At 44.1% G+C, this 27,702-nt stretch overlaps 1 protein-coding gene across 1 annotated transcript in view; it reads right to left on the bottom strand.

The window, feature by feature from the left end:
* HIBCH (3-hydroxyisobutyryl-CoA hydrolase) overlaps positions 1-27,702 on the bottom strand; it is a 65,419-nt gene that overhangs the window by 37,552 nt on the left and 165 nt on the right. Inside the window, exons 2-6 of the mRNA XM_064157825.1 lie at positions 26,722-26,764; positions 25,851-25,991; positions 24,250-24,334; positions 22,874-22,954; positions 16,365-16,417 (exon numbers count right to left, since the gene is read on the bottom strand). Of these exons, the coding sequence (XP_064013895.1) occupies positions 16,365-16,417; positions 22,874-22,954; positions 24,250-24,334; positions 25,851-25,991; positions 26,722-26,764 (403 nt within the window). The remainder of the gene's footprint in view (positions 1-16,364; positions 16,418-22,873; positions 22,955-24,249; positions 24,335-25,850; positions 25,992-26,721; positions 26,765-27,702) is intronic.

Here is a 27,702-nt window from a genome sequence, read left to right as displayed (position 1 = left end):
TAATTAACTGCAAGCAATGTACTGACCACAGGTATCTTCTCTTCCAGTTCATCTGGGTTCAATTAATGTTCTATCATTCTTAGTTATTTCTAGATCCTATGTTATCATCTGTATAAAGTTTCCATGACTGTTGCAGAAGAACCTGATTATTATTTAGAGGTCAGGGGGGCAAGACCCCTAAATATTGAAAATTAATAAACAATATTAAGTTTTGAAAAAAATACCATCTTGCATTAATTAATTATTCCTCTACTACAGGCACTTAGCGTTATGGTTTAACAATTAGAAGGGTTAGATTATAGGTTGGACTTGATGATCTTAAGAGGTCTTTTCCAACATGATTAATTCCGTGATTCTATGTCTGAACAGAGATGTGTAAAGACAGCAAAACTGTTTTCAAAAGCATTAACTAGCAAAGAAGTGAGTGGAATTGATTCAGGAAGCAGCAGGAGCTTATAGTTATGTTATATCAAAAATCACTGATGTAAGAACATTACCCCCTGCCTCCAGACACAGTAAATCTTAAAACTCAATCACAATTAATCTTTGTTCATCATTAATGTTATGGAACACTCCAAAGAGTATAATCCCTTTTTGGCTGTACATACTAACAGACAAGATGACTCAGTTAACCAGAGCAATGCAGCACAACAGATCAATGTGGTCCAAAAATATAATTTTCTTTGGTGGTGACCACACAAATCAACTCTGTATGGGTGTTTTAGAAGTGTCATTAAGAAACAATGCTTCGGGCGAACTCTGCAATCATTTAGCAGAACAGAGAGGCAGAGTCCCCTCCCTCACTTGCTGTCCACACTGTTTTGGATGCCATTGTCAGCTGTGAGTGAACGTTGCTGGCTCATATCCATCCACCAGCACCCTCAATTCCCTCTCTGCAGGGCTGCTCTCAATCACATAATCCCACAGCTTCTATTAATAATGAGGATTGTCTCGAGCCAGCTGTAAGACCTTGTGCAAACATAACAACCCTTACCATGATTTCCTTCTGATTGTCCCGAATTTAAAATGATTCCCTCATTTTTTCACTACTGGACAGCCTCAGTCCATTTGTCTCTCTGTATCACCTACTGCAAGAAATCTCTCTGTCCAGCTCATCACATATTAATGTCTGCAGGGACTGTAGGGGAATCATAGCACCATAGAATGGGCCGGGCTGGAAGGGACCTCTAGAGGTAATCTAGTCCAGCCCCCCTGCAGCCAGCAGGGACATCCCCACCACACCAAGTGACCCAGGGCCCTGTCAAGCCTCACCTTGAACGTCTTCATAGAAGGGGCCTCAACCACCTCCCTGGGCAACCTGTTGCAGTGTTCCACCACCCTCACAGTAAAGAACTCGTTTCTAACATCCAATCTAAATCTGCTCTTCTCTAGTTTCAAGCCACTGCCCCTTGTCCTGTCACTACAGGCCTTTGTAAACAGCTTCTCTCCATCCTTCCTGTAGGCCCCCTTCAGGTACTGGAAGGCTGCTATTAGGTCCTCTCAGCACTTCCTCCTCTCCAGACTGAACAACCCTCCCTATAATGAGGGCTCTAGAACTGGATGCAGTACTCCAGTTGAGATCTCACCAGAGTAAAATAGCAGAATAGCCTCTCTGGATCTGCTGGTCACACTTCTTTTGATGCAGCTCAGTATATGATTTGCCTTCTGGGCTGCAAGCACGCACTGTCTGCTCACGCTTAGCTTCTCATCCACCAGCACCCCCAAGTCCCTTTCCACAGGGCTGCTCTCTAACACCTCATACCCTAGCCTGGACTGATAGCAAGGATTGTTCTGCCTCAGGTGCAGGACCCTGCACTTGCTCTTGTTGAGCTTCATGAGGTTCACCTGGGCCCACCTCTCTAGCCTATCCAGGTCCCCCTGGATGACCTCCTGTCCCACACAGTTTGGAAGTGGGAGGGAACCATTTCAACAACTTGCATCAGCACCTAACTAAGCTTTGAGGTTGTATCTTAACACTGAAGAAATACTTCTTGTTCTTGAAGATAGGCCCTTGCAACAGAACTGTTGTTAAGCAGATGCGTAGTTATTTGGGATGACAGGAATAAACTAAGGGGATTTTGGAATGATGTTCTTCAGGAAAAAAAATGCTTAGAAAGTATGACTAAAATTGACTGAAGGAGGAAATCAGCCTTCCAGTTCCTCTGGAAATGAAAAAAAAATAGCAGAAATGTGAAAGGACAGAGAAGCAGGCAAAGATAATTCTCTTCAGAATGTTTTTGCCTTGATCTTTAATAAAGGGAAGGAGAAGGAAATAATGAGACAAGACTCAATGTGAGATTAGGCACCTACATGAAGGCCTAGAATTAGAGACAAATAGTGGAACTTTTAGCAAGAAAAGAGTCTGGTTTAAAGAACAAATCTATGCAGAAGCCTGCAACAATGGCCTTAAGTTTGAGAAGGCCAGATTTAGACTGGGTACCATCAAGTAATTCTTTACAGTGAAGGTGGTGAGACACTGGAATAGGTTGCCATGGGAGGTTGTGGATGCTCCCTCCCTGGAGGTGTTCAAGGCCAGGTTGGATGAGGCTTTGAGCAACCTGTTCTAGCGGGCGATGTCCCTGCCCACAACAGGGGGGTCTGAACTAGATGATCTTTAAGGTCCATTCCAACCAAAACCATTCTGAGTCTATGAAAAATCTCTGCAATGACAGTCCATGTTGCAGGGGGTAGAAAAACTTCGCATGAAGCCACAAATAAAACCTCATTTAGACAGACATGGGTTTCAGGAAAAAAAAGAAAAAATTCAGGAAAGCACAGCTTAAAATTTAAGCTTTGGGCTGTGTGACGTATCCTACATGTCACTGCACTATGCAGGAGTGCAAACACTTCTGCAGTTCTAAATATTAAGTGCAGTACAACTGAGTATTATCAACATCTGTACAATGTATATTCAGGAGGTCTGCCTTTGTCTTCTGGGTCTAAAACAGTGGTACTTCTTCCTTTTCACAGCATACACTCTGCAGCTCAGTCACTGTGGAGTAGGGAAAGGAAGGGAAGAGGAATTTTACTTGCTGCAGCTCTTTGGGGAATAACATCACATGCAAAACACTGCCCATCAGTATAGGGTTTTTGGCTGATGTCAAGAGCTGCTGATACTATAGTCTGATTAGCTACAAAATGAAGTGCAGCATTTGTGTCTAGGATCAGATGCAGCAGGAGCTTAGCAGGCAGCCCAGAATGCCAGATGGCAAACACACTGAAACATCAGCAGAGCGAATCCTGTTTTAGTATTGCCTCAGCATTGTTTTCAGCATCCTACATCACAAAAGCTGTGTGGTCAGTCCCACAAAGATTTGTCTCAGTGCACAACAAAGAGTTACTTGCAAAATCTGTTTTACAGTAAAGTTGCCTCCAGCTTTAAAGTACTGGCAACAAAACAGGCCACAAGATTCTAAGTAGTGCACATCAATGACTTTTCAGAGGAAGGGAGAGAGAGGACTGGAAAGCAGCTTATGGAGGTTTAGTTTGACTTTTATTTCAGGGCAGATTTAAGAGCATAAATTAAAACAAATCCAGAGATGTTCACGTTTCAGAGCACGATGACTGACAAGAGATATAACATAAAAGGGAAGGGAAAGAAGAATCAGAAGTCCCCAGAAGCACTTGGCACATTTCTAACTTCCAATTACCTAGCAGTAAAAAAGGGGTAGTAATGTCCAGCCCAGTACAGAAGTGCTGTGCTAAGTAAAATAATTATTTTTCATCAACATTTATATGCTGCAGTCATCCAAAGCATGTGATTTGGTTACACTCTATTAATAACTAGTAAGCAGAATTTCTGTAATGAACAGCTGTTTGTTCTGTGAGCAACATCCACCTATGCACTTCACAAAGGAACATTCCCCTGTGTCTCACAAGCGGGCAAAAAAGCATGAGATTTACTGAGATGGTTAATTCCAGTGTTGCCTGGGTTTTGAATGTTGGTCTTAGATGCTGTTATCTACACCTCTGTATAAAACATATATGGATGAAACTTAAACAAATGCATCCTAAAAGCAAATAAACAAAATACAGATGGAGAGATATATTACAAGATGGAAGAAAATAGGGAGCCTACCCCACCCTACTCCCTCCATAATATTTTATCAGAATCATATAACCACAGAATGGTTTGAGTTGGAAGGGACCTCCAAAGTTCATCTAGTCCAACTCCTCTGCAGTCAGCAGGGACATCCTCTACTAGAGCAGGTTTGCTCAGAGCCTTGTTGAGCCTTACCTTGAAGATGTCCAACAATGGGACTTCAACCACCTCCCCGGGCAGCCTCAGTGCTCAATCACCCCCACGCTAAAGAACTTATTCCTAATGTCCAATCTAAATCTTCTGTAATTTTAAACTGTTGCCCCTCATCCTGTCACTGCAGTGCCTCCACAGCCTTCTTGTAGGATCACTTTAGGTTATTGGAAGGCAGCCCTAAGATTCCCCTGGAGTCCTCTCCAGGCTTAACAACCCCAGCCCACTCAGCCTCTCCTCAGAGGTGAGGTGTTCCAGCCCCTGATCATCTTCGTGTCCCTCCTCTGGGCTTGCACCAGCAGGTCCATGTCCTTCCCACGTTGAGGGCTCCAGAGCTGGATGCAACACTCCAGGTGAGGTTTTATGAGATGTGCTAGTTTGAAGCAAGCTAGAATGTTTTGGTAAAAGAACTAGATAACAGGCAGTGAAATGAAAACAATTGATGTCAACTTCTCTCACAGTCACGCTGAGAGCTCTGGGAAGAAGAAGTAAACTTTCTCCATTTTGTCTCTCTCTCTTGCTTTTGCCTTAGACCGAGACACATCTCATTAACCTTGCTCCTACTAACCTTGCTCCCTAACCTCTTGGCTGCACCTCTTTTCTTCCTGAGAACTGGGGTAAGGTTGAGAGGGCCGGGGGAGGTGTTGGGGTGGTTTGAGAGCCCCTCCTGGGGACTCAGGTTTCTGGGAGGGGAGTTGTGCTTTTATATTGTTTATCCTTTTGTATATTTCTGTATATAATTGTATATAACTGTATATATATTGTAAATAGCTGCTTGTAAATTCTGCTAGCTGTAAATAAATTGCTTCATCTATATTCCCAGGGTCCGTCTGAGTTAGCTGGAGCAAATACAAAGTGTGGGAGGGGCGGGGTAACCCCCAAACCATCACACGAGAGCAGAGCAAAGTGGCAGAATCACCCCTCTTGATCTGCTGGCCATGCTGCTTTTGATGCAGTCCAGGATGCAACTGGCCTTCTGAACTGCAAGTGCACCTTGCTGGCTCATGTCCAACTTCTCATCCACCAGAACTCCCAACTCCTTTTACACAGAGCTGCCTTCTATCACCTTATTCCCCAGACTGTCTTAATAATGAGGACTGTTCTGACCCAGGTGCAGGACTCTGTACGCAGTCTTGTTAAACCTCATGAATTTCACCTGGAACCACCTCTCCAGCTCATCCAGAATATCAGAAGACACCTAACTTAAACATTTAGGTAACAGCTGCAATTATTGCAGCCTGTCATATTTATCTCTTTTTCTTTTCTGCAGATTCTCATAGTTCAAATGAGACCATGATGAACTAAAGCAGTTGCTTGTCTTTACTCTTCCCACTTTGAGCTGAACACCCTGAAACACCAATGTTCAATGGTTCTTAAGATTTTACCTTTGGGTTTACACACAGGCCCACAACTTTTAATGAACTACATCTTACGGAAAAGGTCAGGCTGGCATCAGGTGTTATGGGCACAATGATTTTGTTGCACCGATCTGCAAGTTAAGATAGCAATGCCAAGCAACTTGCTGAGAAGGAAATACTCTGTGTAGATGTCCACATTCAGAGAAAACAGAGAGCAAGGGCAGATCCTTCACTCCTGTATCACAGGGCACTGGGTTTGGTAGTGAACAGATTCAGGCTGTGGACCTCTGAATCTTTGAGATATTCCTTTATTTTCCTCCTCCTACCTACCACAGCAGTCCAGCTACTTGTAATCTGTGAAGTCTGGGAATAAAGAAATGTATTTTTTGTTTTCATCTGCAGCAGTCAGATAAGTATGGATTTCCCTATGCAGCTTTATCACATAACATTAGGCAATCAAAATCCCAAGTCATTCCATTTTACAAACATGTAATTTAAATTCAACATTGATGCTTAAAACATAGTTTGGAAGAAGCAAGGAAAACTACATATGATACTTAACATGCCTACTGGTAGTGAAACATTCCTAATGATTAAGAGCTACATACTATGGATAGAAATGTGACAGCATAAAGACAGCTATTGCTCAGCTTCAGGTCCTTTGTGTACTGGAATTCTACTACTGGAATGCATAATACACTTCCACTTGACTTGTTTAAAAATAATAATGTAAAAAGAACTGTTGACCAAACATCCCATTACAGAGTCACAGATTGCATTGGGTGGGAAGGGACCATCAAAGGTCACCTTGTCCAACCCCACTGCAGTCAGCAGGGACACCTCCCATCAAAGCAGGCTTCCCAGGGTCAAACTAACTCTGATCTTGAACGTCTTCAGGAATGGAGCCTCAACCACATCCCTGAGCAGGCTATTCCATAATTTAGTTGTTGGAAAAATTTTGCTGTGAATGACATTTCTCGTCTCAGTAGAATCATAGAATCAGTCAGGGCTGCAAGGGATCACAAGGATCATCCAGCTCCAACTCCCCTGCCATGGGCAGGGACACCCTACCCTAGATCAGGCTGGCCAGAGCCCCATCCAGCCTGGCCTTAAACATCTCCAGGGACGGGGCCTCAACCACCTCTCTGGGCAACCCATTCCAGCCTCTCACCACTCTCATCCTCCTCATGTCCAGTCTGAACCTACCCATCTCCGGCTTCGCTCCATTCCTAGTCCTGTCACTCCCTGAGAGCCTGAAAAGTCCTTCTCCAGCTTTTTTGTAGGCCTCCTTCAGATACTGGAAGGCCACAATAAGGTCATGTTGGAGCCTTCTCTTCTCCAGACTGAACAGCCCCAACTCTTTCAGTCTGTCCTTGTAGGAGAGGTGCTCCAGCCCTCTAATCATCCCAGTGGCCCTTCTCTGGACACACTCCAGCACATCCACATCCTCCTTGTAATAGGGGCTCCAGAACTGGATGCAGTACTCCAGGTGGGCTCTCACCAGAGCGGAGTAGAGGGGGAGAAGCACATCCCTCTACCTGCTGGCCACACTTCTGATGCAGTTCAGGATCTGGTTGGCCCTTTGGGCTGCAAGTGCACACTGCTGGCTCATGTTGAGCTTCTTGTCCACCAGCACCCCCAAGTCCCTCTCCTCAGGGATGCTCTCTAGCCACTTCCTGCCCAGCCTGTATTTGTGCTTGGGATTGCCCCGACCCAGATGCAGGAGACTGCACTTGGTCTTGTTGAACCTCATGAGGTTGGCTCCAGCCTGTCCAGGTCCCTCTGGATGGCATTCCTTCCTATAGTTGAAGATGTCCCTGCCCATGGCAGAGAGGTTAGAACTAGATGATCTTTAAGATCCCTTCCAGCTCAAACCTTTCTCTGAATCTATGAATATGCTTGAACATTGACGTCACATGTCTTTATGGAAATTCCTTTATTTCAGGAACTGATATTTTCACATAATTCCCATTTGTGTTATTTCTTCTGGAAAAACTGATTCCTGAAAAAAGACAATTTCATGTGATATCTTTGGAACAAATTCCTCCACAGATTTCAGCTATTTATTCCACGAAGAACCTCAAGCAGGTTTTTTCCATGCAGGGGAACCGTGGGAAGTAGGTCAACTCCTACTGTGGCATGGTAACATGCATTTTCTGGCAGCAAACATCCCTAAACACATACAAGAGCATGGGGACTCATTTTTTTTAGACTACTTTCAAAAGCTGCTGATTGCACTTGCAGTTACTCTAATATTTTGCATGTTGGGCATCGACCTTCACCTACTGAAGACCTTCACTACAAAGAGAAGTTACACATCTGATGTAGATTCCCAGTAAGTCTTTCTCCTTAGGTCTCAGAACATTGGAGTTACCACTGGAAACATACAAAGTATTATTAAACAAACTTCTGCAATTACAAAACCTTTTCAGAATGCTGTGAGGTAAAATTTCCCAAATATGCCAAGCTAAAATTGACATAAACCATGACAAACTCCCTCTAGAAAATTATTCATTAAAACTGGCAGGGTTTTATTGAATAAAGCAAAGTTTAACACAGAGAAGCATTCTGCTTTCTTTCCAGAAGAGAGTTAAGATGTCATCATTCCCCAAAAGTCAAATCCTTCTTAAACCCGTAATAAGATAAATGGACTTCACATGGTGCAACAGAATAACCACAGAGCAAAGATGCAAATTCAACTGAGCAGATTTCTAACTGAGAGCTAACACGTCAGGTGCTGAGATCTGACTGACAAGGAAAGTCAACATTCCTTTAATGTCAGCCCTCTGGAATCTTTTGCTGAAAATGAAGTAGCACTAACACGAAATGGAAATTAGGCTAATTAGGAAGTACTCAGCTCAAGTCCCTCAGTAGGCAGCACTCTGGGAAAGCTTCATGTTTTGAACTATTTCAGATGCTTCCCAAAGAACACAGCAGTTTCCTCTCATAAACAAACTAGGGAACCTTAGCCTAGATGATATCACTATGAAATGGTGGGCACCTGAAAGCATACTGTTAACAAAGCTTGTAATCAAAAATCTCCAACCTGATCTCCTTCTATGATCAGGTGACCCGCCTGGTGGATGTGGGGAGGCCTGTGGATGTGGTCTATCTAGACTTCAGCAAGGCCTCTGACACTGTCCCCCACAGCAAACTGCTGGCTAAGCTGTCAGCCCATGGCTTGGATGGCAACACTCTGTGCTGGGTTAGGAACTGGCTGGAGGGCCAGACCCAGAGAGTGGTGGTGAATGGTGCCACATCCAGCTGGCGGCCAGTCACTAGTGGTGTCCCTCAGGGAGCAGTGCTGGGCCCCATCCTCTTTAACATCTTCATAGATGATCTGGATGAGGGCGTCAAGTCAGTCATCAGCAAGTTTGCAGATGACACCAAGCTGGGGGCATATGTGGCTGGGTTGGAGGGCAGAAGGGCTCTGCAGCGGGACCTTGACCGCCTGGACAGATGGGCAGAGTCCAAGGGGATGGTGTTCAATAGCTCCAAGTGCAGGGTGCTGCACTTTGGCCACAACAACCCCATGCAGAGATACAGGCTGGGGTCGGAGTGGCTGGAGAGCAGCCAAACAGAAAGGGATCTGGGGGTGCTGATTGATACCCACCTGAACATGAGCCAGCAGTGTGCCCAGGTGGCCAAGAGAGCCAGTGGCATCCTGGCCTGCATCAGGAATGGTGTGGTCAGCAGGAGCAGGGAGGTCATTCTGCCCCTGTACTCTGCCCTGGTTAGACCACACCTTGAGTACTGTGTTCAGTTCTGGGCCCCCCAGTTTAGGAGGGACATTGAGATGCTTGAGCATGTCCAGAGAAGGGCGACGAGGCTGGTGAGAGGCCTCGAGCACAGGCCCTACGAGGAGAGGCTGAGGGAGCTGGGATTGTTTAGCCTGGAGAAGAGGAGGCTCAGGGGTGACCTTATTGCTGTCTACAACTACCTGAGGGGAGGCTGTAGCCAGGAGGAGGTTGCTCTCTTCTCCCAGGTGGCCAGCTCCAGAAGGAGAGGACACAGCCTCAGGCTGCGCCAGGGGAAATTTAGGCTCGAGGTGAGGAGAAAGTTCTTCACTGAGAGAGTCATTGGACACTGGAATGGGCTGCCCGGGAAGGTGGTGGAGTCGCTGTCCCTGGAGCTGTTCAAGGCAGGATTGGACGTGGCCCTTGGTGCCATGGTCTAGCCTTGAGCTCTGTGGTAAAGGGCTGAACTTGATGATCTATGAGGTCTCTTCCAACCTTGGTGATACTGTGATACTGTGAAAGTAGCTGAGGTCACACTGAAGCCAACTGCTAATCAAGTTTTATTAGATATTACCTGCTTGTCTGATGGAGCAAAGGATTGCTGTCATTCACAGGTTATGTTCTGTGAAGGCAAACACTTTGATGGGCAAGATCAGAATTCAAAACCTTTGGAGATCAGATAGGAACTAGGAAAGTGAAGACAGACTGGATGGGGTTTTGATCAACCTGATCTAGCAGGTGTCCCTGGCCATGGCAGGGAGTTGGAAGTATGAGATCTTTAAGGTCACTTCCAAACATTCTGTGAAAAGAACTATACTTAAGAAAGCAAAATCTAAGGTAGAGATGGCAAGTATGTTTTGTACAGAACCAAAGCCTTGGTATTTATCTGGCATGAATAGCAACCATGAACTTAACACAAATAACCATGCACAGTGCTGCTGTAAAAAGAACCTCTCAAGGCATTAGGCTGCAGCAAAGCCTCCATCAGGAGGCATCAAAAGGCTAAAGCCAAGATTCAATACACCTGCTCAGTCTTGGAGTTATAAAGGCAATGTCAGCTGATGAGGAATTCAGGTTTCTGGAGGACAAAAATTAGTACTTCCTTGCAGTAACAGGATGAGAGGAAATGGACTGAAGCTTGAAGAGGGAAGATTTAGATGGATATTGCAGGAATAAACTCTTTACCGTGACAGTGGTGAGACACTGGAACAGGTTGTGCTGGGAGGCCATGGATGCTCCCTCCCTGGAGGTGTTCAGAACCTGTTTGGATGAGGCCTTGAGAAACCTGCTGTAGTGGAAGTTCTCCCTGCCCATAGTAGGGTGGTTAGAACCAGATGATCTTCAAGGTCCTTTCTAAGCCTAACTGTTCTATGGATCTACCTAAACAAGTCTATGAACCTAGGGAAAGGGCAGCTCCACAGTACTGACTCTTTGGCAAAGAAGCTCTTGTTCAAGGTGGACTTAAACACTGGTAAAAGGTAAGTGATAGAGATGTATTGAGGTGGAAGTTTGTGGTCACTTCCTACCACTTGATGATTTGAGAAGCTGCTATTCATGTGGGCTGTTTGTGGTAGATTATCTCTGTAGTACATGGATGGAAATTATTCTGCTCTATTTGGTGCTGATGAATCCTCCAGCTGAAATACTGTCTGATCTCTGGTAATGAACTGTAAAATACACAAATTGGAGAGATTCCAGAGGATTGCAAGAAGATCCAGGAGACCTAATCTATACTAAAGGCTGAGTAACTATCTTTATCCCTATTAAAGAGAGATGGCTAGGGGCAAAGAATACAAGCATCTCAAGATGTTCTTAGGGAGCTGTAACTAATACAGAATATACTGGTTGCATGTAAAACACACCTGAATTGGACACTAAAGAATTTAAACTGAAAAGAATAAGCACAGAGGGAAGACAAAATTTCTGCTGTTGGAGAGTTCTGAATCCATTAGGTAACAATCTGCTAAGCAATCACCTTGCTACATTTAACCCTACTTCAAGTGCAAAAGAGCAATCCTGAGGCTTCTCTCAGCTCTGTACTTCTGTGTAGTTTAAAGCTGAATGTGTTTGATGTTACTACCTGAGTGACTAACAGAGTCTCAAAGAGCTCTTTAGAAAATTTTGCTATCTAATACTAACCTTAAAGATACTCTGTGTAATTTAGATGTAGAGTTTCCATTTAAGTTAAACACCTTGTCTACAAAATCTGTACTGCTAGGTGTGTTCTCAAAACTAGTGGAAAGCCACTCATGAACCCTAAGGCTTGATTAACAAATTGTCCTCTCATACACCCCTTCTCTTCTCTACTGAGGAGAGGAAAAAGAGCAGTCAGTACTGGGTACTACTTCTGCTCTCACTAACTGGACCCTAGCATCTAAGGGAGCTAAGAATGGAAATCAGCGTTGGTGGCCTTTATCTCCAGTACCTGCAAGGGGCCTACAAGAAGGCTGCTGAGGGACTGTTTACAAAGGCCTGTAGTGATAGGATGAGGGGCAATGGTTTGAAACTGGGGAAGAGCACATTCAGATTGGATGAGTTCTTTACCAGGAGGGTGGTGGAACACTGCAACAGGTTGTCTAGGGAGGTAGTTGAGGCCTCATCCCAGGAGATATTCAAGGTGAGGCTCAACAAGGCTCTGAGCAATCTGCTCTAGTGGAGGATGTCCCTGATGACTGCAGGGGGTTGCACTAGATGACCTTTGGAGATCTCTTCCAACCCAAACTATTCTACGATTCTTTTAATTTGAGAGAGTATCTAATGTAATAAAATATTCTGTGCCGAAGCCCTATTTAAAACTATAGTTTTAAGTTGGGCTTAAACAGCACACTTCTAATCATCTCCAAAGAACTCTGGAAAAGATTTGGACTTTTCTACAGTTAAGAAGTTCAAACTTAGGACCTTATTGCCAGATGATAATAATATTAAACAAACAAAAAAAAAACCTTTAAATGCATTTCTTGTGTACTTTTTAGGTATATAACTTCAAGGAAATAATCTGTGGACAGAAGTCACAGTATCACAGTATCACAGTATCACCAAGGTTGGAAGAGACCTCACAGATCATCAAGTCCAACCCTTCACCACAGTGCCCAAGGCTAGACCATGGCACCAAGTGCCACATCCAACCTTGCCTTGAACTGCCCCATGGTCGTCGACTCCACCACCTCCCCGGGCAGCCCATTCCAGTGCCCAATGACTCTCTCAGTGAAGAACTTTCTCCTCACCTCGAGCCAAAATTTCCCCTGGAGCAGCCTGAGGCTGTGTCCTCTCCTTCTGGAGCTGGCCACCTGAGAGAAGAGAGCAACCTCCCCCTGGCCACAACCACCCCTCAGGTAGTTGTAGACAGCAATAAGGTCACCCCTGAGCCTCCTCTTCTCCAGGCTAAACAATCCCAGCTCCCTCAGCCTCTCCTCGTAGGGCTGTGCTCGAGGCCTCTCACCAGCCTCGTCGCCCTTCTCTGGACACACTCAAGCATCTCAATGTCCCTCCTAAACTGGGGGGCCCAGAACTGAACACAGTACTCAAGGTGTGGTCTAAGCAGTGCAGAGTACAGGGGCAGAATGACCTCCCTGCTCCTGCTGACCACACCATTCCTGATGCAGGCCAGGATGCCACTGGCTCTCTTGGCCACCTGGGCACACTGCTGGCTCATGTTCAGGTGGGTATCAATCAGCACCCCCAGATCCCTCTCTGTCTGACTGCTCTCCAGCCACTCCGACCCCAGCCTGTATCTCTGCATGAGGTTGTTGTGGCCAAAGTGCAGCACCCTGCACTTCAAGCTATTGAATGCCATCCCATTGGCCTCTGCCCATCTGTCCAGTCAAGTGAAATAATCTGAATAGTAGTTTTTAACAACATAAGAGGACATGCCCAGTGTTCCCCTCAATAGCATCATAAAATCTTGGAATGCTTAAGGTTGGAAGGGACCTTTCAAGGTCACCTAGTCCACCCTGCCCTGCAGTGAGCAGAGACATTTTCAAGTACATCAGGTTGCTCAGAGCCCCATCTAACCTGACATGGAATGTTTTCCAGGCATGGGGGGCTTCTACCAACATTCTGGGCAACCTTTCTCACTACCCTCAGAGTGAAATATTTCTTCCTTGTATCTAGTCTAAATCTTACCACTTTTAGTTTAAAGCCATCACCCCTTGTCCTGCTGCAACAGGCCAACAGGGAACACATCACCCTTTAGCTGTAAATGTGGCATTCATAATATATTTCCTTGTGCATTTTACTAAAGAATAGTGATGTTTGCTGCTTCACACATACTTCTTGCTTGGACTTACTGCTCTGAACAAGTACAAACAGATGTAAACACACATTTCTCTTGAACACACATCAACTACAGGAGTATAGACAAGGTGCGGCAAACAAGCTCCACAGCCCCATCTGTTGGCTAATGAAGCTCTCAAGAAAGTCATCTATCAGCGGCCTCCAGCCAATACTGCTCAGGTAGAACCACATCTGCTTTTTGATACAAGTTTTCCCATCATAGATCTATGCTATCTGTGCATCAGTAGCAACCTTACCCAAGTATGTAATAACTAAGTTTATAATATTTAGAATATCACAGTGAGGGTTTGGAGTAGTTGGAACAGGTTGCTTGGGGATGTCATGGATGCACCCTAGGCTAGATTGGATGAGGCCTAGAGCAACCTGGTTTTGTCGGAGGTGCCCTGCCCATGGCAGGGGGGTTGAAACTAAATGATCTTTAAGGTCCCTTCCAACACAAACCATTCTATGAATCTATGAACGGAACACTCTGTGTGCACAGTGCTGCTTTTATGAGCCAGGTTGAGACTGACTTGCCTGCACTTTCACTCATAGATGGTCTATAGTGAAACAGCAGTGTTTAAGAGGTGGCCCTCGATTTTAAGCCCAAGCATTTGCCCTTAAAAGTATTTGCAAAGGCATTTCCTGTAGTTTTTGAGTGACAAATCTCTCTAGCTCTCAGTGACTTGTAGGGACTAATACAGGTCTTGAGCATATGACATAGATTAGATATGACCTGGTTGTGTTAAAAAGGTAGAACCCAGTATCTGAATGATTTAAGACAAAGAATCTGTATATCATGAAGAGAGCAACTCCTTTGTAGGAATACAGTTGCAGCAGGACAGAGTACTTCCATACAGCAAGCAGAACAAGTTAACGCTGACTCTGACAAGTTTAAGGGCTGTTCTAGAGGGGTTTGGGCTATAAAATCCCACTCCCATGAACCTATGTGGACCACAGTGGTAAATAATTGCTGCAAACCTTAAGCTTGGTTAAGCTCAGCTGTGATTAGGCTCTCAGGGCTCAAAATAGTCAAAGGGGAGGGTGGGTGAAGGATGGTAGCTAATGCACTCTTACTATGTAACTGCTGGTCTAGTTAGGGGGACTCAAGACAAATCTTAGAGAGAAATAAGGGAACCAAAAGGAAAGACATAAAAGACATCTTGAAGCTATCATAAAGCACATAGGCAAAAATTAATCAGTATTGAGAAATACTGCCGCTGGTTTCCTGTGTTAAATTATTAATAGGTACTTCCATGTGCTGCCAAGGCAGGAGGGGGAGAAACAAAGAGGTGTTGATGAAAACACCCACACTTCGCTCTGGTGAGACTTCACCTGGAGTACTGTGTCCAGCTCTGGAGCCCTCACCACAGGAGGGACAGAGACCTGATGGAGTGGCTGCAGAGGAGGGCCTCCAACAGATCAACACCTGCTCCTAGCTTGGTGTCATCTGCAAACTTACTGATGCTGGACTCAATCCCCTCATCCAGATCATCAATAAAGACACTGAACAGGACTGGGCCCAGCACTGATCCTTGGGGGACACCATTAGTGACTGGCTGCCAACTGGATGTGGCACCATTCACCACCACTCTCTGGGCTCTGCCCTCCAGCCTGTTCTTGACTCATATCAGAGTGAATCTGTCCAAGCCATAAGCTGCCAGCTTTGCAAAGAGCTTGTTGTGGTAGATGGTGTCAAAGGCCTTGATGAAGTCAAAGGATACTACATCCACAGCCTGCCTCACATTCACCTGGTGGGTGAAGTTTAGCTTAGCATGGTTATTTTTCCAGTTTTTCAGAGTTTACACTAAATTATTTTTATACAGAAATACCAAATTTTGAGTAGAAAATTCTTCTTAGCTCCTGTATGATCTACAGACTCACAATTCAGCATTCTGAAAGCCTTGGTGAGGGGCATTTCCTGTTCTTTTTGTCACCATAATCGTCAGATCCTCAGAGAAAGCAGCTGCACTAATCTACTAAAGAACAGCAGAAGCACATAAAGGAGCAGCAATCTAGCCTGGCAGCAAGAGACAACATACAGGGTTAACCTTTCTGGGGGAGTGACCTTGAATGTGACTCCAGATTTTCTTGACCCCTCGCCAGGGGTGGGTCTGAACACCACCAGGTGGTTCATGGTTAGCCCACTCCCCCTTCTTGTCTAAAGACCTATAAAAAGCAGGGGGGACCTTCTGTTTGCTCTCTCTGCTCTCCCTCCCTTCCTGCTCATGAGGAATCACCATTTCTGTTTCCTGCTGCTCTTTGTTTCACCACGTGGCCATCACCACTACGAGGTGGACAAACCCCACTGCCATCACAAACCTGGTTGTGTATTTACATATTTTGTACCTTGTTTTCCCTTCCCTACACCTTTGTAACTTCCCTACCTCAGATACCTTTTTATTTATTGTTAAACTTTTCTTCTTTTAACTTCCGAATCGCAGTGAGATTATTTATTTGGGTCTGCTTTACCTTTCCTCTCTCTACATCTAATTCCTTTTCTTTTGGGAAAGAAGGGGGAAGAGGGAAGGGCATTCTATAAATTGTTATTGATTCTATCAACTATATTTGAGTCTCTGGGAATTTAAATTAGAACCAAGACAGACAAGGATTCAGATCATGATGCTTGTTCTTGAATGGAGACATTTGAACTGCCCCATGTGTGCTTCATTCCAATCAAGTACAGAATAGCACATCACTTTAAAACAAATTATATCAGATGTCACACCAAGGTACCAAACTTACCCCTCCCATTGTAATGCCATCAATGAGTGCCACATACGGCTTCTTGCAAGTGCCTGTAAGAAAAAGTAAAACAAAAAAAAAGACAAATTTGGGGTTTCTTTCCAAAGAATAAACCTGTGTCTGTCTACAGCAAGAGCAACAGAAAACAAATGATAAATTCAACAGTGAAATACCAACTTATAATGAAAGTACTTCATGTAGTTCTTAAGCAATGAAAAGAAACAGCAGTTACTGACTGCCTTCTGAGTATTGTAAGAGAACACCGAACAAGCAGCAAAGGGCAGAGTTTGCCGTGTGACTACCTGATAATGTAGCCATCACAGACTTAGCCAGCACAAGTTTAGCTGATCATAGAATCCCAGCATCAGAGACTTCTGGAATTATCTAGTCCAATCTCCTGGTAAAGCAGGGACACCCACAGCAGTTTGCCTAGGATCACAATACCCCAGGAGGACTGGAATCTCTGTAGAGAAGGAGACTCCATAACATCTCTGTGCAGCCTGCTCCAGGGTTCTCTTCCCTTTCAGCAAATATTTTCCTTATGTTTAGGTGGAAGATTATTATAAACAGGATTTGCAGGATGTTGGGACACAATGGTTTCCCTTTCGTCCCATTTTGCAGCTTGGAATACCAGCAGAGTGTGTGTAACTGCACTCCAGAACTTCACTATAAAGCCAGCTGCACAGGCAGGTTTGAGTCAAAATGTGACTGTAACTTACTGCAATGCAAACAAGTTCTGTCTTGCCAACTCTGATGCATGTTTCAACCTTGAACCTGGTAGAGGTACATTGAGATGATAACGTCTCAAAGTTCTACCTGTCAGCTTTATCTGTTGGGGCCTTTAGGAGGCATCAATCTGAAGGCCTTTCAATTAATGTTCATGGAAAGATTCCAAAGTTCACCGTGAATTAAAGTGCTGGCTCACTGCAAGTTTTCAGGTCAGATTCAACATTGTCAGTTTGCTTATACCAATATCCACTGCAACTGCATTGCAAAGCTTTTCAGCAGCCAACTATAGATCCTTGTTTAAGAAAAGAACTGTTTTAAAAGACTGTTGTATCAGTTCACACTAATAGTGCTGCTGTTGCAGCCAGACCTGCACAGGTGGGCAGGGAGAAACTGAATGAAATTGAATGAAACCAAACAAGTCTTGCACTGGGGAAAGAACAATCCCATGGACCAGCACAGGTTGGGGGCTGACCTGCTGGAGAGCAGCACAGGGAAAGAGACATGGAGGTCCTGGTGGACAGAAGGGTGAACATGAGCCAGCAATGTGCACTTGTGGCCAAGGCGGCCAATGGCATCCTGGGATGTATTAGAAGGGCTGTGGTTAGCAGGTTGAGAGAGGTTCTCCTCCTTCTCTACTCTGTCCTGGTGAGGCCACACCTGGAATATTGTGTCCAATTCTGGACCACTCAGTTCAGGAAGTGCCTCAGGGAACTGCTTGTGAGAGTCCAGCACAGAGCCACCAGAGATCATGACAGGATGGCCAAGGGATCAGGCCCAGCCATCATGGGTTTAGGAAGGACAGGTCCAGTCTCACCAACCTGATCTCCTTTTATGATCAGGTTACCTGCCTGGTGAATGTGGGGAAGGCTGTGGATGTAGTCTACCTGGACTTCAGCAAAGCCTTCGACAGCCTCTGCCACAACAAGCTCCTAGCCAAGCTGGCAGCTCATGGCTTGGACAGATTCACTCTGTGCTGGGTCAAGAACTGGCTGGATGGCAGAGCCCAGAGAATGGTGGTGAATGGTGCCACATCCAGTTGGCAGACAGTCACTAATGGTGCTCCCCAGGGATCAGTGCTGGGCCCAGTCCTGTTCAACATCTTTATTGATGATCTGGATGAGGGGATTGAGTCCAGCATCAGTAAGTTTGCAGATGACACCAAGCTAGGAGCAGGTGTTGATCTGTTGGAAGGTAGGAGAGCCCTGCAGAGGGACCTAGACAGGCTGGATGGGTGGGCAGAGGCCAATGGGATGAGATTTAACAAGGCCAAGTGCAGGGCTCTACACTTTGGCCACAACAACCCCAAGCAGCACTGCAGGCTGGGGACAGAGTGGCTGGAAAGCAGCCAGGAGGAAAGGGACCTGAGGGTACTGATAGATAGTAGGTTGAAGATGAGCCAGCAGTGTGCCCAGGTGGCCAAGAGAGCCAATGGCATCCTGGCCTGCATCAGAAACAGTGTGGCCAGTAGAACAAGGGAGGTTATTCTTCCCCTGTACTCAACACTGGTCAGGCCACACCTTGAGTACTGTGTCCAGTTCTGGACCCCTCAATTCAAGAGAGATGTTGAGGTGCTGGAAGGTGTCCAGAGAAGGGCGACAAAGCTGGTGAAAGGCCTGGAACATAAACCCTATTAGGAGAGTCTGAGGGAGCTGGGGTTGTTTAGCCTGGAGAACAGGAGGTTCAGGGGTGACCTCATTGCTGTCTACAACTACCTGAAGGGAGGTTGTAGTCAGGTGGGGGGTGGCCTCTTCTCCCAGGCAACCAGCAATAGAACAAGGGGACACAGTCTCAAGTTGTGCCAGGGAATGTATAGGCTGGATGTTAGGAGGAAGTTCTTCAAAGAGAGAGTGATTGGCATTGGAATGGGCTGCTCATGTAGGTGGTGGAGTCGTCATCCCTGGAGGTGTTCAAGAAAAGCCTGGATGAGGCACTTAGTGCCATGGTCTAGTTGACTGGATAGGGCTGAGGGATAGGTTGGATTGGATGATCTTGGGAGGTCTCTTCCAACCTGGTTGATTCTATGATTAAAGGGAGTGGAACATCTCTCTTTGAGGATGTCTCTTTAGCTTGGAGGAGACTGAGAGGTGTCCTTATTCATGTTTGTGAAGGATGAGTGTCAGGAGGACAGAGACATGCTCTGCTCAGTGATGTCCAGTGATAGGACAAGGGACAGTAAGAGCAAGCTGGAGCAGAGGAGGTTCCATGTGAACATAAAGAAAATACTTTTCATTGTAAGGGTGACAGAGCATTGAAGCAGGTAGTGGAGTCTTCTCTGGAGACATTTAAAACCTGCCTGGATATGTTCCTATGTGACCTACTCTAGATGATTCTGCTCTGGTAGGAGGGCTGGACTGGATCATCTTCCAATCCCTAACATTCTGTGATTCTGTGTGATAACAGAATCACATTTTTAGCTCTGTTCTTAGATGCACAGATAAGCTTACGCATGGGCACTGGATGCCAGCCTTTGAATTACATTTCCAGCAGCTCTCCTGCGTATTTTGAAGTTCTAGAATATAAGACACAAGTATTGTATCTTTTTGGCAGACATCTGCCTTCAAGGAATAGTGTCATACCAAAGTTATTCAAAACCTAGGTTTTGTAATTGCCTGCACTAAAGAGGTAGGTAACTCTAAACTTTGCAAGTATCAACTCTTGCAATATTTGAATAACTAAAAGAGTGAGGAAAGCCCTATTTTGTATCTTGCTGACTGTATGTTACTGATGTAAATCTTGATGATGTTTTTATCCTTCTGATTGTACTGGATCTTAGAGCTAACTGGACGTTAAGTGCTTGTTACTTGTAATAGTATATTGGGGTAAGAATGCTAAGTTTGTGACTAGTCCTACTACGGTGAAACTGATAGATTAACAAATGTTTTTTTTCCTTTTGGGATTGACTGCCCTAAAAGCTTCTTTTTTTTTTCCCTACATGCCATGGCTTCATAATTTTTTAATATTTTTCTTTTTTGTTTTAACCGCACTGCATTGTGTAACAACTCTCTTTCAATTTTTTCCTTTGGGTTTCTTATTTTTTCTGTATTTGGAATCAGTTCCAGGGTTCAAATTTCCCCTTTATCAATTTTTAGCATTAATATGGTTAAGGATTCTATAGTTTCTCATAGGTATATTGTAGGATAACTTTCCTTTCTTGGAACTTTTTCTTTTAAGGGTAAGAATTATGTGGAAACAGAACACACCAAAACAACACAGAGAAGTAACATGGCTATGATTTCGGCAAGGTTACTATGGCAAAGATTTTTTGATCCAGTTTCATGCCAGCTTAGGCACTGGCTTTCTGTGGGATTGACCTGTGACAGGTCACTGCAATAGTACCATCACTCTTGTGCAAGTTATATGCTCAGATATTATACTTTGCACCTGCTTATGCTGACTGCACACCATGGCACTCACAAAAAACAAAACACACAAAAGAAAAAAAAGGGGGGGGGGGCTAGAAAAAGAGGGCAAATGTGCCCAGATTTTTGGTTTGATAGATGTCAGCTTGTATTTTCAGTCTGTTTTCTTTGTGGTAAGCAAGGACTTTTGCTCAGATGACTGTGTATTGGAATGTATACTAAGATATGGTTAAGCTTTTGATCATGCTTAATGATTTAGGTTCCTGCTTCACAAGCTTCTAGCAATGCTATTTTAATGAGTAGGCAATTGCAAAAGTAGAGTTGTCAGCTTGACTCTGTTATTAGAGCACAGAAGAACCTACACATTGGATAAGGAGCAGCTGCCTTTGTTAGTAGTGTTAGAGGTGCTGTGTTTTTCACTTATTTTGCAAAGGGCCCTGCAAACTGGATGAGAAACACGACCTCCACTTTAAGAAGAAACAGAAAGGGAGGTCATTCTGCCCCTGTACTCTGCACTGGTCAGACCACACCTCGAGTACTGCGTTCAGTTCTGGGCCCCCCAGTTTAGGAAGGACATTGAGATGCTTGAGCGTGTCCAGAGAAGGGCGACGAGGCTGGTGAGAGGCCTCGAGCACAAGCCCTACGAGGAGAGGCTTAGGGAGCTGGGGTTGTTTAGCCTGGAGAAGAGGAGGCTCAGGGGTGATCTTATTGCTGTCTACAACTACCTGAAGGGTGGTTGTGGCCAGGAGGAGGTTGCTCTCTTCTCTCAGGTGGCCAGCTCCAGAACAAGAGGACACAGCCTCAGGCTGCGCCAGGGGAAATTTAGGCTCGAGGTGAGGAGAAAGTTCTTCACTGAGAGAGTCATTGGGCACTGGAATGGGCTGCCTGGGGAGGTGGTGGAGGTAGGCAGTAGGCAAGGTTGGATGTGGCACTTGGTGCCATGGTCTAGCCTTGGGCACTGTGGTAAAGGGTTGGACTTGATGATCTGTGAGGTCTCTTCCAACCTTGGTGATACTGTGAAATACTGTGATACTATGTGGGAATGCAGAATGCAGAAGAGTTGTGGGGTGCAGGTGCAGGAGAGCTGTGGGAGTGAAAAGAAGTGACAACAGGCATATCCTGGTAATAACTGACCTTGGTTCTCACATGCAGCTGGCCACTTCATCTCAGAAGGGGTAGATAATGGACCTTCGCTAACAAGAATAACAAGGCGTGTACTTATGCAGATGTGGTGGGTTGTCCCTGACTAATTATGCTAATGTGTAGGTCTGTGCTCTGCTGGCTGAGTGTACATATGTTTGGGCTGTACGTAATAAAATTGGCTTCTGCATAATTCACATTGAATCGCCTGGAGACCCTCGCAGCTGCTCCACACCACACTGGTCTATGGGCTTGTCTACTGCAGCTCCTGCTCCAAGCAGAGAGAGCAGGCAGCGTGGCCTGCAACAGCCCTAGAACAATCATCTACTTCAATTGACAGGGGAATACCCAAAACCTTCAGCTATTTCTCTTGATGAAGGCTAGAAAGGTACAAACCTACTAAAACTGGAATCTCTGTCAAATAAAGTAAAAAAATAACTTTTTAGAAGTTAATCTAAGAACTCTTTTCTCTCAGCCTGATACCAGCATGGTCACTTCTAGAGTGGCTAACACTGGATACAGTATTTAATAGCTCAAAACTGAATTCAATTTAAGTATGTTTGGAGAAGTTTCTTCTCGCAAAAATATCCAACTCATGACTTTTCAGAATGAATATCCATCCCCTGTTAATACTCTGTACCCCAGTAAGCTGTACCCAGTGTAAACACAGTTAACTCCAAGCTTGAGTATGCATAAAACCCTAGAATGGATTGCAAGGGACCTCCAAAGATCATCTAACCTAACCCACTCTGCAGTAAGCAGAGGCATCCTCAACTAGATCAAGCTGCTCAGAGCCTTCTTGAGCCTGACCTTGAATATCTCCAGGGATGAGGCCTCAACTCCCTCCCTGGGCAACCTGTTGCAGTATTCCACTATCTTCATGGTGTAGAACTTGTTTCTAACATTCAATCTAAATCTCCTCTAACTTCAAACTATTGCCCCTCGCCTTACCAGTACAGGCTTCTGGAAACATTAATTTATGCAGTTTATTAAAATGGAAAGCTTTAACTGTAATTTGATCTTCTGCTTTCTGACTGAATAGTAATGATTTTTCACAAATCTTTTTTTTTACTTTCAGGTCCTTTTTGAAGTAGATCAACAACACTTAGCACAGAACTACACTTTCTGCATCTAAGAATTAATTCATCCACATGTTACAGTACTGGTATTGAACTTGGTTTAAAAAAAAAAAGTACTAGTTCCATTACATTATCACAGCATAGAAAGAGAATTTACATTTAAGTCCACAGTTATGAAAACAGAAGTTGCTATCAGACATACCAATGGCATTGTTCAGGGTATATTCTTCTCTGAAGAAATCTTGTGTCAATCTATCACCAACTTTTCCTGCGTCTGTGATGGCTTAAAAGAAATAAGAATTCTCAAGATACCTACAAGTTCAATAGAAGAAAACAACTACATAACAGATGTTTTTTTCTCTACAACAACTTCACACTAATTCATTTTGAGAAAATTTGCTACCATTAGAATGTGTTTCTGTAAGGTTTTCATCACCCTCCCCCACACTCAAGTAACTTTATTTTCCTCATTCACTGAAATGAAGAAGTCAGTCAACTGTTTTCAGTTAGAAGAGACCTTTCAGATCACAAAGTTCAATCACCAACCCAGAACTGCCAGGTCAGCACTAATGCATGTCACTCAGCACCACATCTACACAGCTTTGAAAGCCCTCCAGGGGTTGGGGCTTCACCACTGCCCCAGGGAGGCCTAGTCCAGGGCTTGACAACCCTCAAGCGGAAGAAACTGTTCCTCATGGCCAACCTAAACCTCTCCTGGTGCAACTTGAGGTTATTTCCTCTTGTACTATGGCTTATTCCTTAGGAGAAGTGACTGATCCCCATCTGGCTCCAAGCTCCTGTGAGGGAGTTGTTTCAAGGAGCTGCCTTATCCCAGCGCCCTATTTGTATCTGCATAAGAGAGCTCCTGGGATTCTCCAGCAACAAGGCTACTGGTAAAGTTTTACACCCTTGGCTGTGTCAAGTCCCAACAAGAGGGACATTGAATGCCAGCCCAGTGGTACTCAGCCTGCTCCCCATATCTCTTCCATTATTATTATGCTGCAGACTTTGTCACATACTTGTGAGTCCATTTTCTACACAATGGAATCCCCTCCAAATGTCTGGTAGTCTCATTTGTGACATTTCCTATCAATAGTCTCAAGTTGTGCCGGGGGAAGTATAAGCTGGATGTTAGGAGGAAGTTCTTCACAGAGAGAGTGATTTGCCACTGGAATGGGCTGCCCAGGGAGGTGGTGGAGTCATCATCCCTAGAAGTGGTGAAAAAAAGACTGGATGAGGCACTTTGTGCCATGGCCTAGTTGATCAAATAGGGCTGGGTGCTAGGATGGACTGGATGATCTTTGAAGTCTCTTCCAACCTGGCTGATTCCATGAATATACAAACAGTCAATTAAAAGTGATTATACTGAAGACTGAATACTAAAAATGAGAAGCCAATTAGAGCAGGATGTAATTCAAAGATAACCTGCGCTGCTCGTTTACTTAACACTTAAATCAACTGCTTATTTAACAGTTGGGAGTCTTTTATAGTCCCTAGTTAAAATATAACCACAGATGCATTGATCACTGTTGCCAGCTCTATTTAACCATCAAATGTTTAAGAGATTAGTGTCCTTACCTCTGATGTCACCCCCAGCACTAAAAGCTTTTCCTCCAGTTCCCTTTATAATTATTAGAAAAGTTTCAGGATCTTGCTCCCAAGTCTAAAAAGAAGTAAACAATTCCATATAGGGTTTAAGGCTGTGTAAATACTACTTTCTCTGAGTACTGTCAATAATTCCTACTTTACTTTTTCAAAAAGCAAATCAAACCATACTTAAAACACTTTGTTGTAAACTGAAGCTTTCTGCCACTCATGTCCTATGCACACCTGACATCAGGAATTAGCATAGCTCAGAATCACACCTGTGTGCAGAGCTCTCTGAAGAAAGGCAGTGGGACCTGACAAGAAATTCATGAGGAACACAATGCCAGGGCAGCAAGCTTCAAATATCTAAGATACAACAACAGCATTTCAGACCAAATAGCAAAGCTTTTAAATCTAAGATGCATGGAAAGGACAGCAGCATTTAACTTGTTGATGTATTTTGTTGAAATGACTGCAATCAATGCTGATCAAGGACTAGATCAAATCAATTTGTGTGCAGATGCTTTGCTAGGTACAAAGACTGTGGTGTGGTGGTTTTTGTTTGGGTTTTTTTTCCCCTGACTGAAATACACTGGTAACGAGACTTCAGCAGCAGCCCAACTGTGGTGAGAGCCTTTAAAGGCTTTTCCTCTACACTAAAATTATGTTTATATATCCCTTATTCAAGTAAGTGGATACAGGAAAAACAAGGTATTTCTGTACACCAGCAACTGTATCAAAATTATGCCACCTTTTGAGGTTGCACTTCAAGTCCAGCCAGCACTACAGAATTGAGGTTTATTTCTTTAAATATATAATTTTGCTACACAACTGTCTACCAAAGTATCTAAAGGCAGACAAGTATCCAACAAATACTGGTACCTAGTTAAAGTTTGACTTTGCCTATATAGTATCATTAAACTAAAAAGGACCATTGGCATGCTTGAAATTTCACAGCCTGTAGAAACAGTGCCTGTAAATTCACAAATTTCTTCTCTAAGGAATGCCTCTGACAGCACCTTCCTTCCCAATGGCTTGTATCTTTTATTTCAGGCATGCAGCCTTCCCACAGAAAATGAGCCCAAAGAAGAGGCAACACCACTGTATAGCCTGGAATTTTTGAGTGCCAGTGTGTATTGCCAAAGGGAACAACACATAAATCCTAAGTGCTGCTTGCTTTGCATTCAATTCTGGCTTTAATATGGGTCTCTTTCTCCAGATGGTAGATTTAACTATTGTAGAACCACTCAGTTGTCAGGGCTGGAAGGGACTGCAAGGGCCATCTAGTTCCAACCATCCTGCCATAGACAGGGACACCTCACACTAGATCAGATTGCTCAGAGCCACATCCAGCCTGGCCTTAAAGACCTCTAGGGATGGGGTTTCCACCCCCCCTCTCCTTTGTTTGACAGCTTACTTCTTTGATGTGCCTCCTCCTAACTGGCTTGAAACTGTCCTTTCTCATTCTATGTATCTGGCCAATGTACTCACACAGACATTCCTGCCTTCAATCAGGACACCTAGAAGTGTCAGAGTGAATTTTAAAACTGGTTTTAGGTAACATGTAGATGAGTAGGAGCAAGGTTACTAACCTTTATTTGTGGATAGATTTGTCGGATCATAGAAATATTTATTGCATTGAGAGCTTTGGGTCTATTCAAAGTTATTATTCCTGCACATCCTTTCTTCTCCAACAACACTTCAGCTGTGGAATCTGCATGCTTGGACATCTTCTGCACATGAAAAAGCAAGTAAATTCAGCACATGTCATCAGATACTTTGAGTAACACACAAGAATTTGATCTGTATTCTCAAAACTCACTGTATGAGACCATAAAACATGCATTTTGGAGTTGTACTTGCAAGATTTATTTGCATTTCCTAAACAATTATTTCTAAAGACACTTTATGTTTGAGTTCATCAAAGTGTAACAAACTTCAGACAAGTTTCTGAGCAACAGGCTTTCTGACATTTGATTCCATTCTAAAACAACCAACCAACCAAAAACAACACCCAAAACCCCACAACATAACAAAACAAGGTTCTTTAAGGCTGACATTCTGAAAATACCTGCCACAATTATAACGGTAACAGCTCCAAGTATCCCTACTGGCAGTTTGACACTTCAAACACCAAACTACACATTGCTTTGTCTGTTAAGTGACTTCAGCAGTAGATAACAAATTGCTGAAGTATCTTCACAATTGATTTCAAACTCACTGTTAAATGATATGTAAGAAGATACCACAGAAACTAATCATAAAAGTAGATAAGACCAAAATAATTAGGCTTTCATTTACAATATACTAGAAGCTTGCAACAAAGTGCTCAAAGATGTGGGCAACATTATGCCTGAGCAATAAATTAATGGCTTTCAGAACTGTTGTGAGTAAGCACATTTGGTGTATCAGAAGAGTTAGTATCCTTAAAGGCTTCAAGCTCAAACAAGACAGAGTTCTTACCAAATGTTGTAGTACTACTTGCAGCCTGTTCAATGGCCTCAGCCTGAAAAAGAAGTATTAAAAAGACATCTAAAACTTCCAAACCAGCCACACAATGCCCAGATATGTAACTGCTGAGTTCAGTAAAGATGTGCTAGGAAAACTTCTGAAAGAAGTTTGTTTTACAGTCTCCTTTCTAAAAATCAAGTAAACACAAGAACTATTTTGGTATCAAAATAGTTGGGAACTCCTTTGCTTACTAGTAAATAGACAGGAGATACCAAGGCTGACTACTGATTTCAAGTCAGGAGGGAACCTGGAAACAGAAAGAGTTTGGGGGACACATCTGACACTTCTCAGCGTGTACCTTTAAAAGATTTTCAGCCTTTTTGTTATTTCTACTTTTTTTTTTTTTTTTTTTTTTTTTTTTTTTTAAATCGTCCTGTAAAAACACTTGTGCCATTTCCAAAGCTTCCACGGCAGCATGTCCTTGGGTGTGTACATACAACCACACTGGGTTTATGTAACAGCTCGAACCAGGCTCACGCTTCTGCTGCTGACAGCAGATAAGCCACGCAGAAATGTTTTTGGGAGCAGATCCGTTTAAGTAATGAGGCTGTTGCTCATTAATTATCACGGTACTCTGAAGAAGGCAGACAGTGAGCAGGACAGTTCGCCGGAGTTCAGACACATGGCTTCTGTCACAAGCAACTTTTTCGGCTACTCCAAGGGACCAATGGGGCCCATTAACATGTTACATCCCAACATCCTACGCTCGTTTTGTAGTACGTACTCGATTTAGAAGGAGTTAATTAATCCCGACCTGGCTAATCTACGACTACATTATTTTTTACACCTGTTCAGGTGTTGCTCACACTTCCATGCAGCCTCGGCGGCCTGCGCGGACTACCGCTGCCTGCCACAGGGCTGAGGGCTCTGCTGGACCGGCGCCATGTCAACCCCCCCGGCGCTATTTCAAGCCCCTCAGCGCCGAAACCGGGC

This window comes from Pogoniulus pusillus, chromosome 2, assembly GCF_015220805.1.
Source record: "Pogoniulus pusillus isolate bPogPus1 chromosome 2, bPogPus1.pri, whole genome shotgun sequence".
Lineage (NCBI taxonomy): Eukaryota > Metazoa > Chordata > Aves > Piciformes > Lybiidae > Pogoniulus > Pogoniulus pusillus.
The sequence above is the reverse complement of the archived record's forward strand: the minus strand, read 5'-3'. Positions and strand labels throughout refer to the sequence as shown.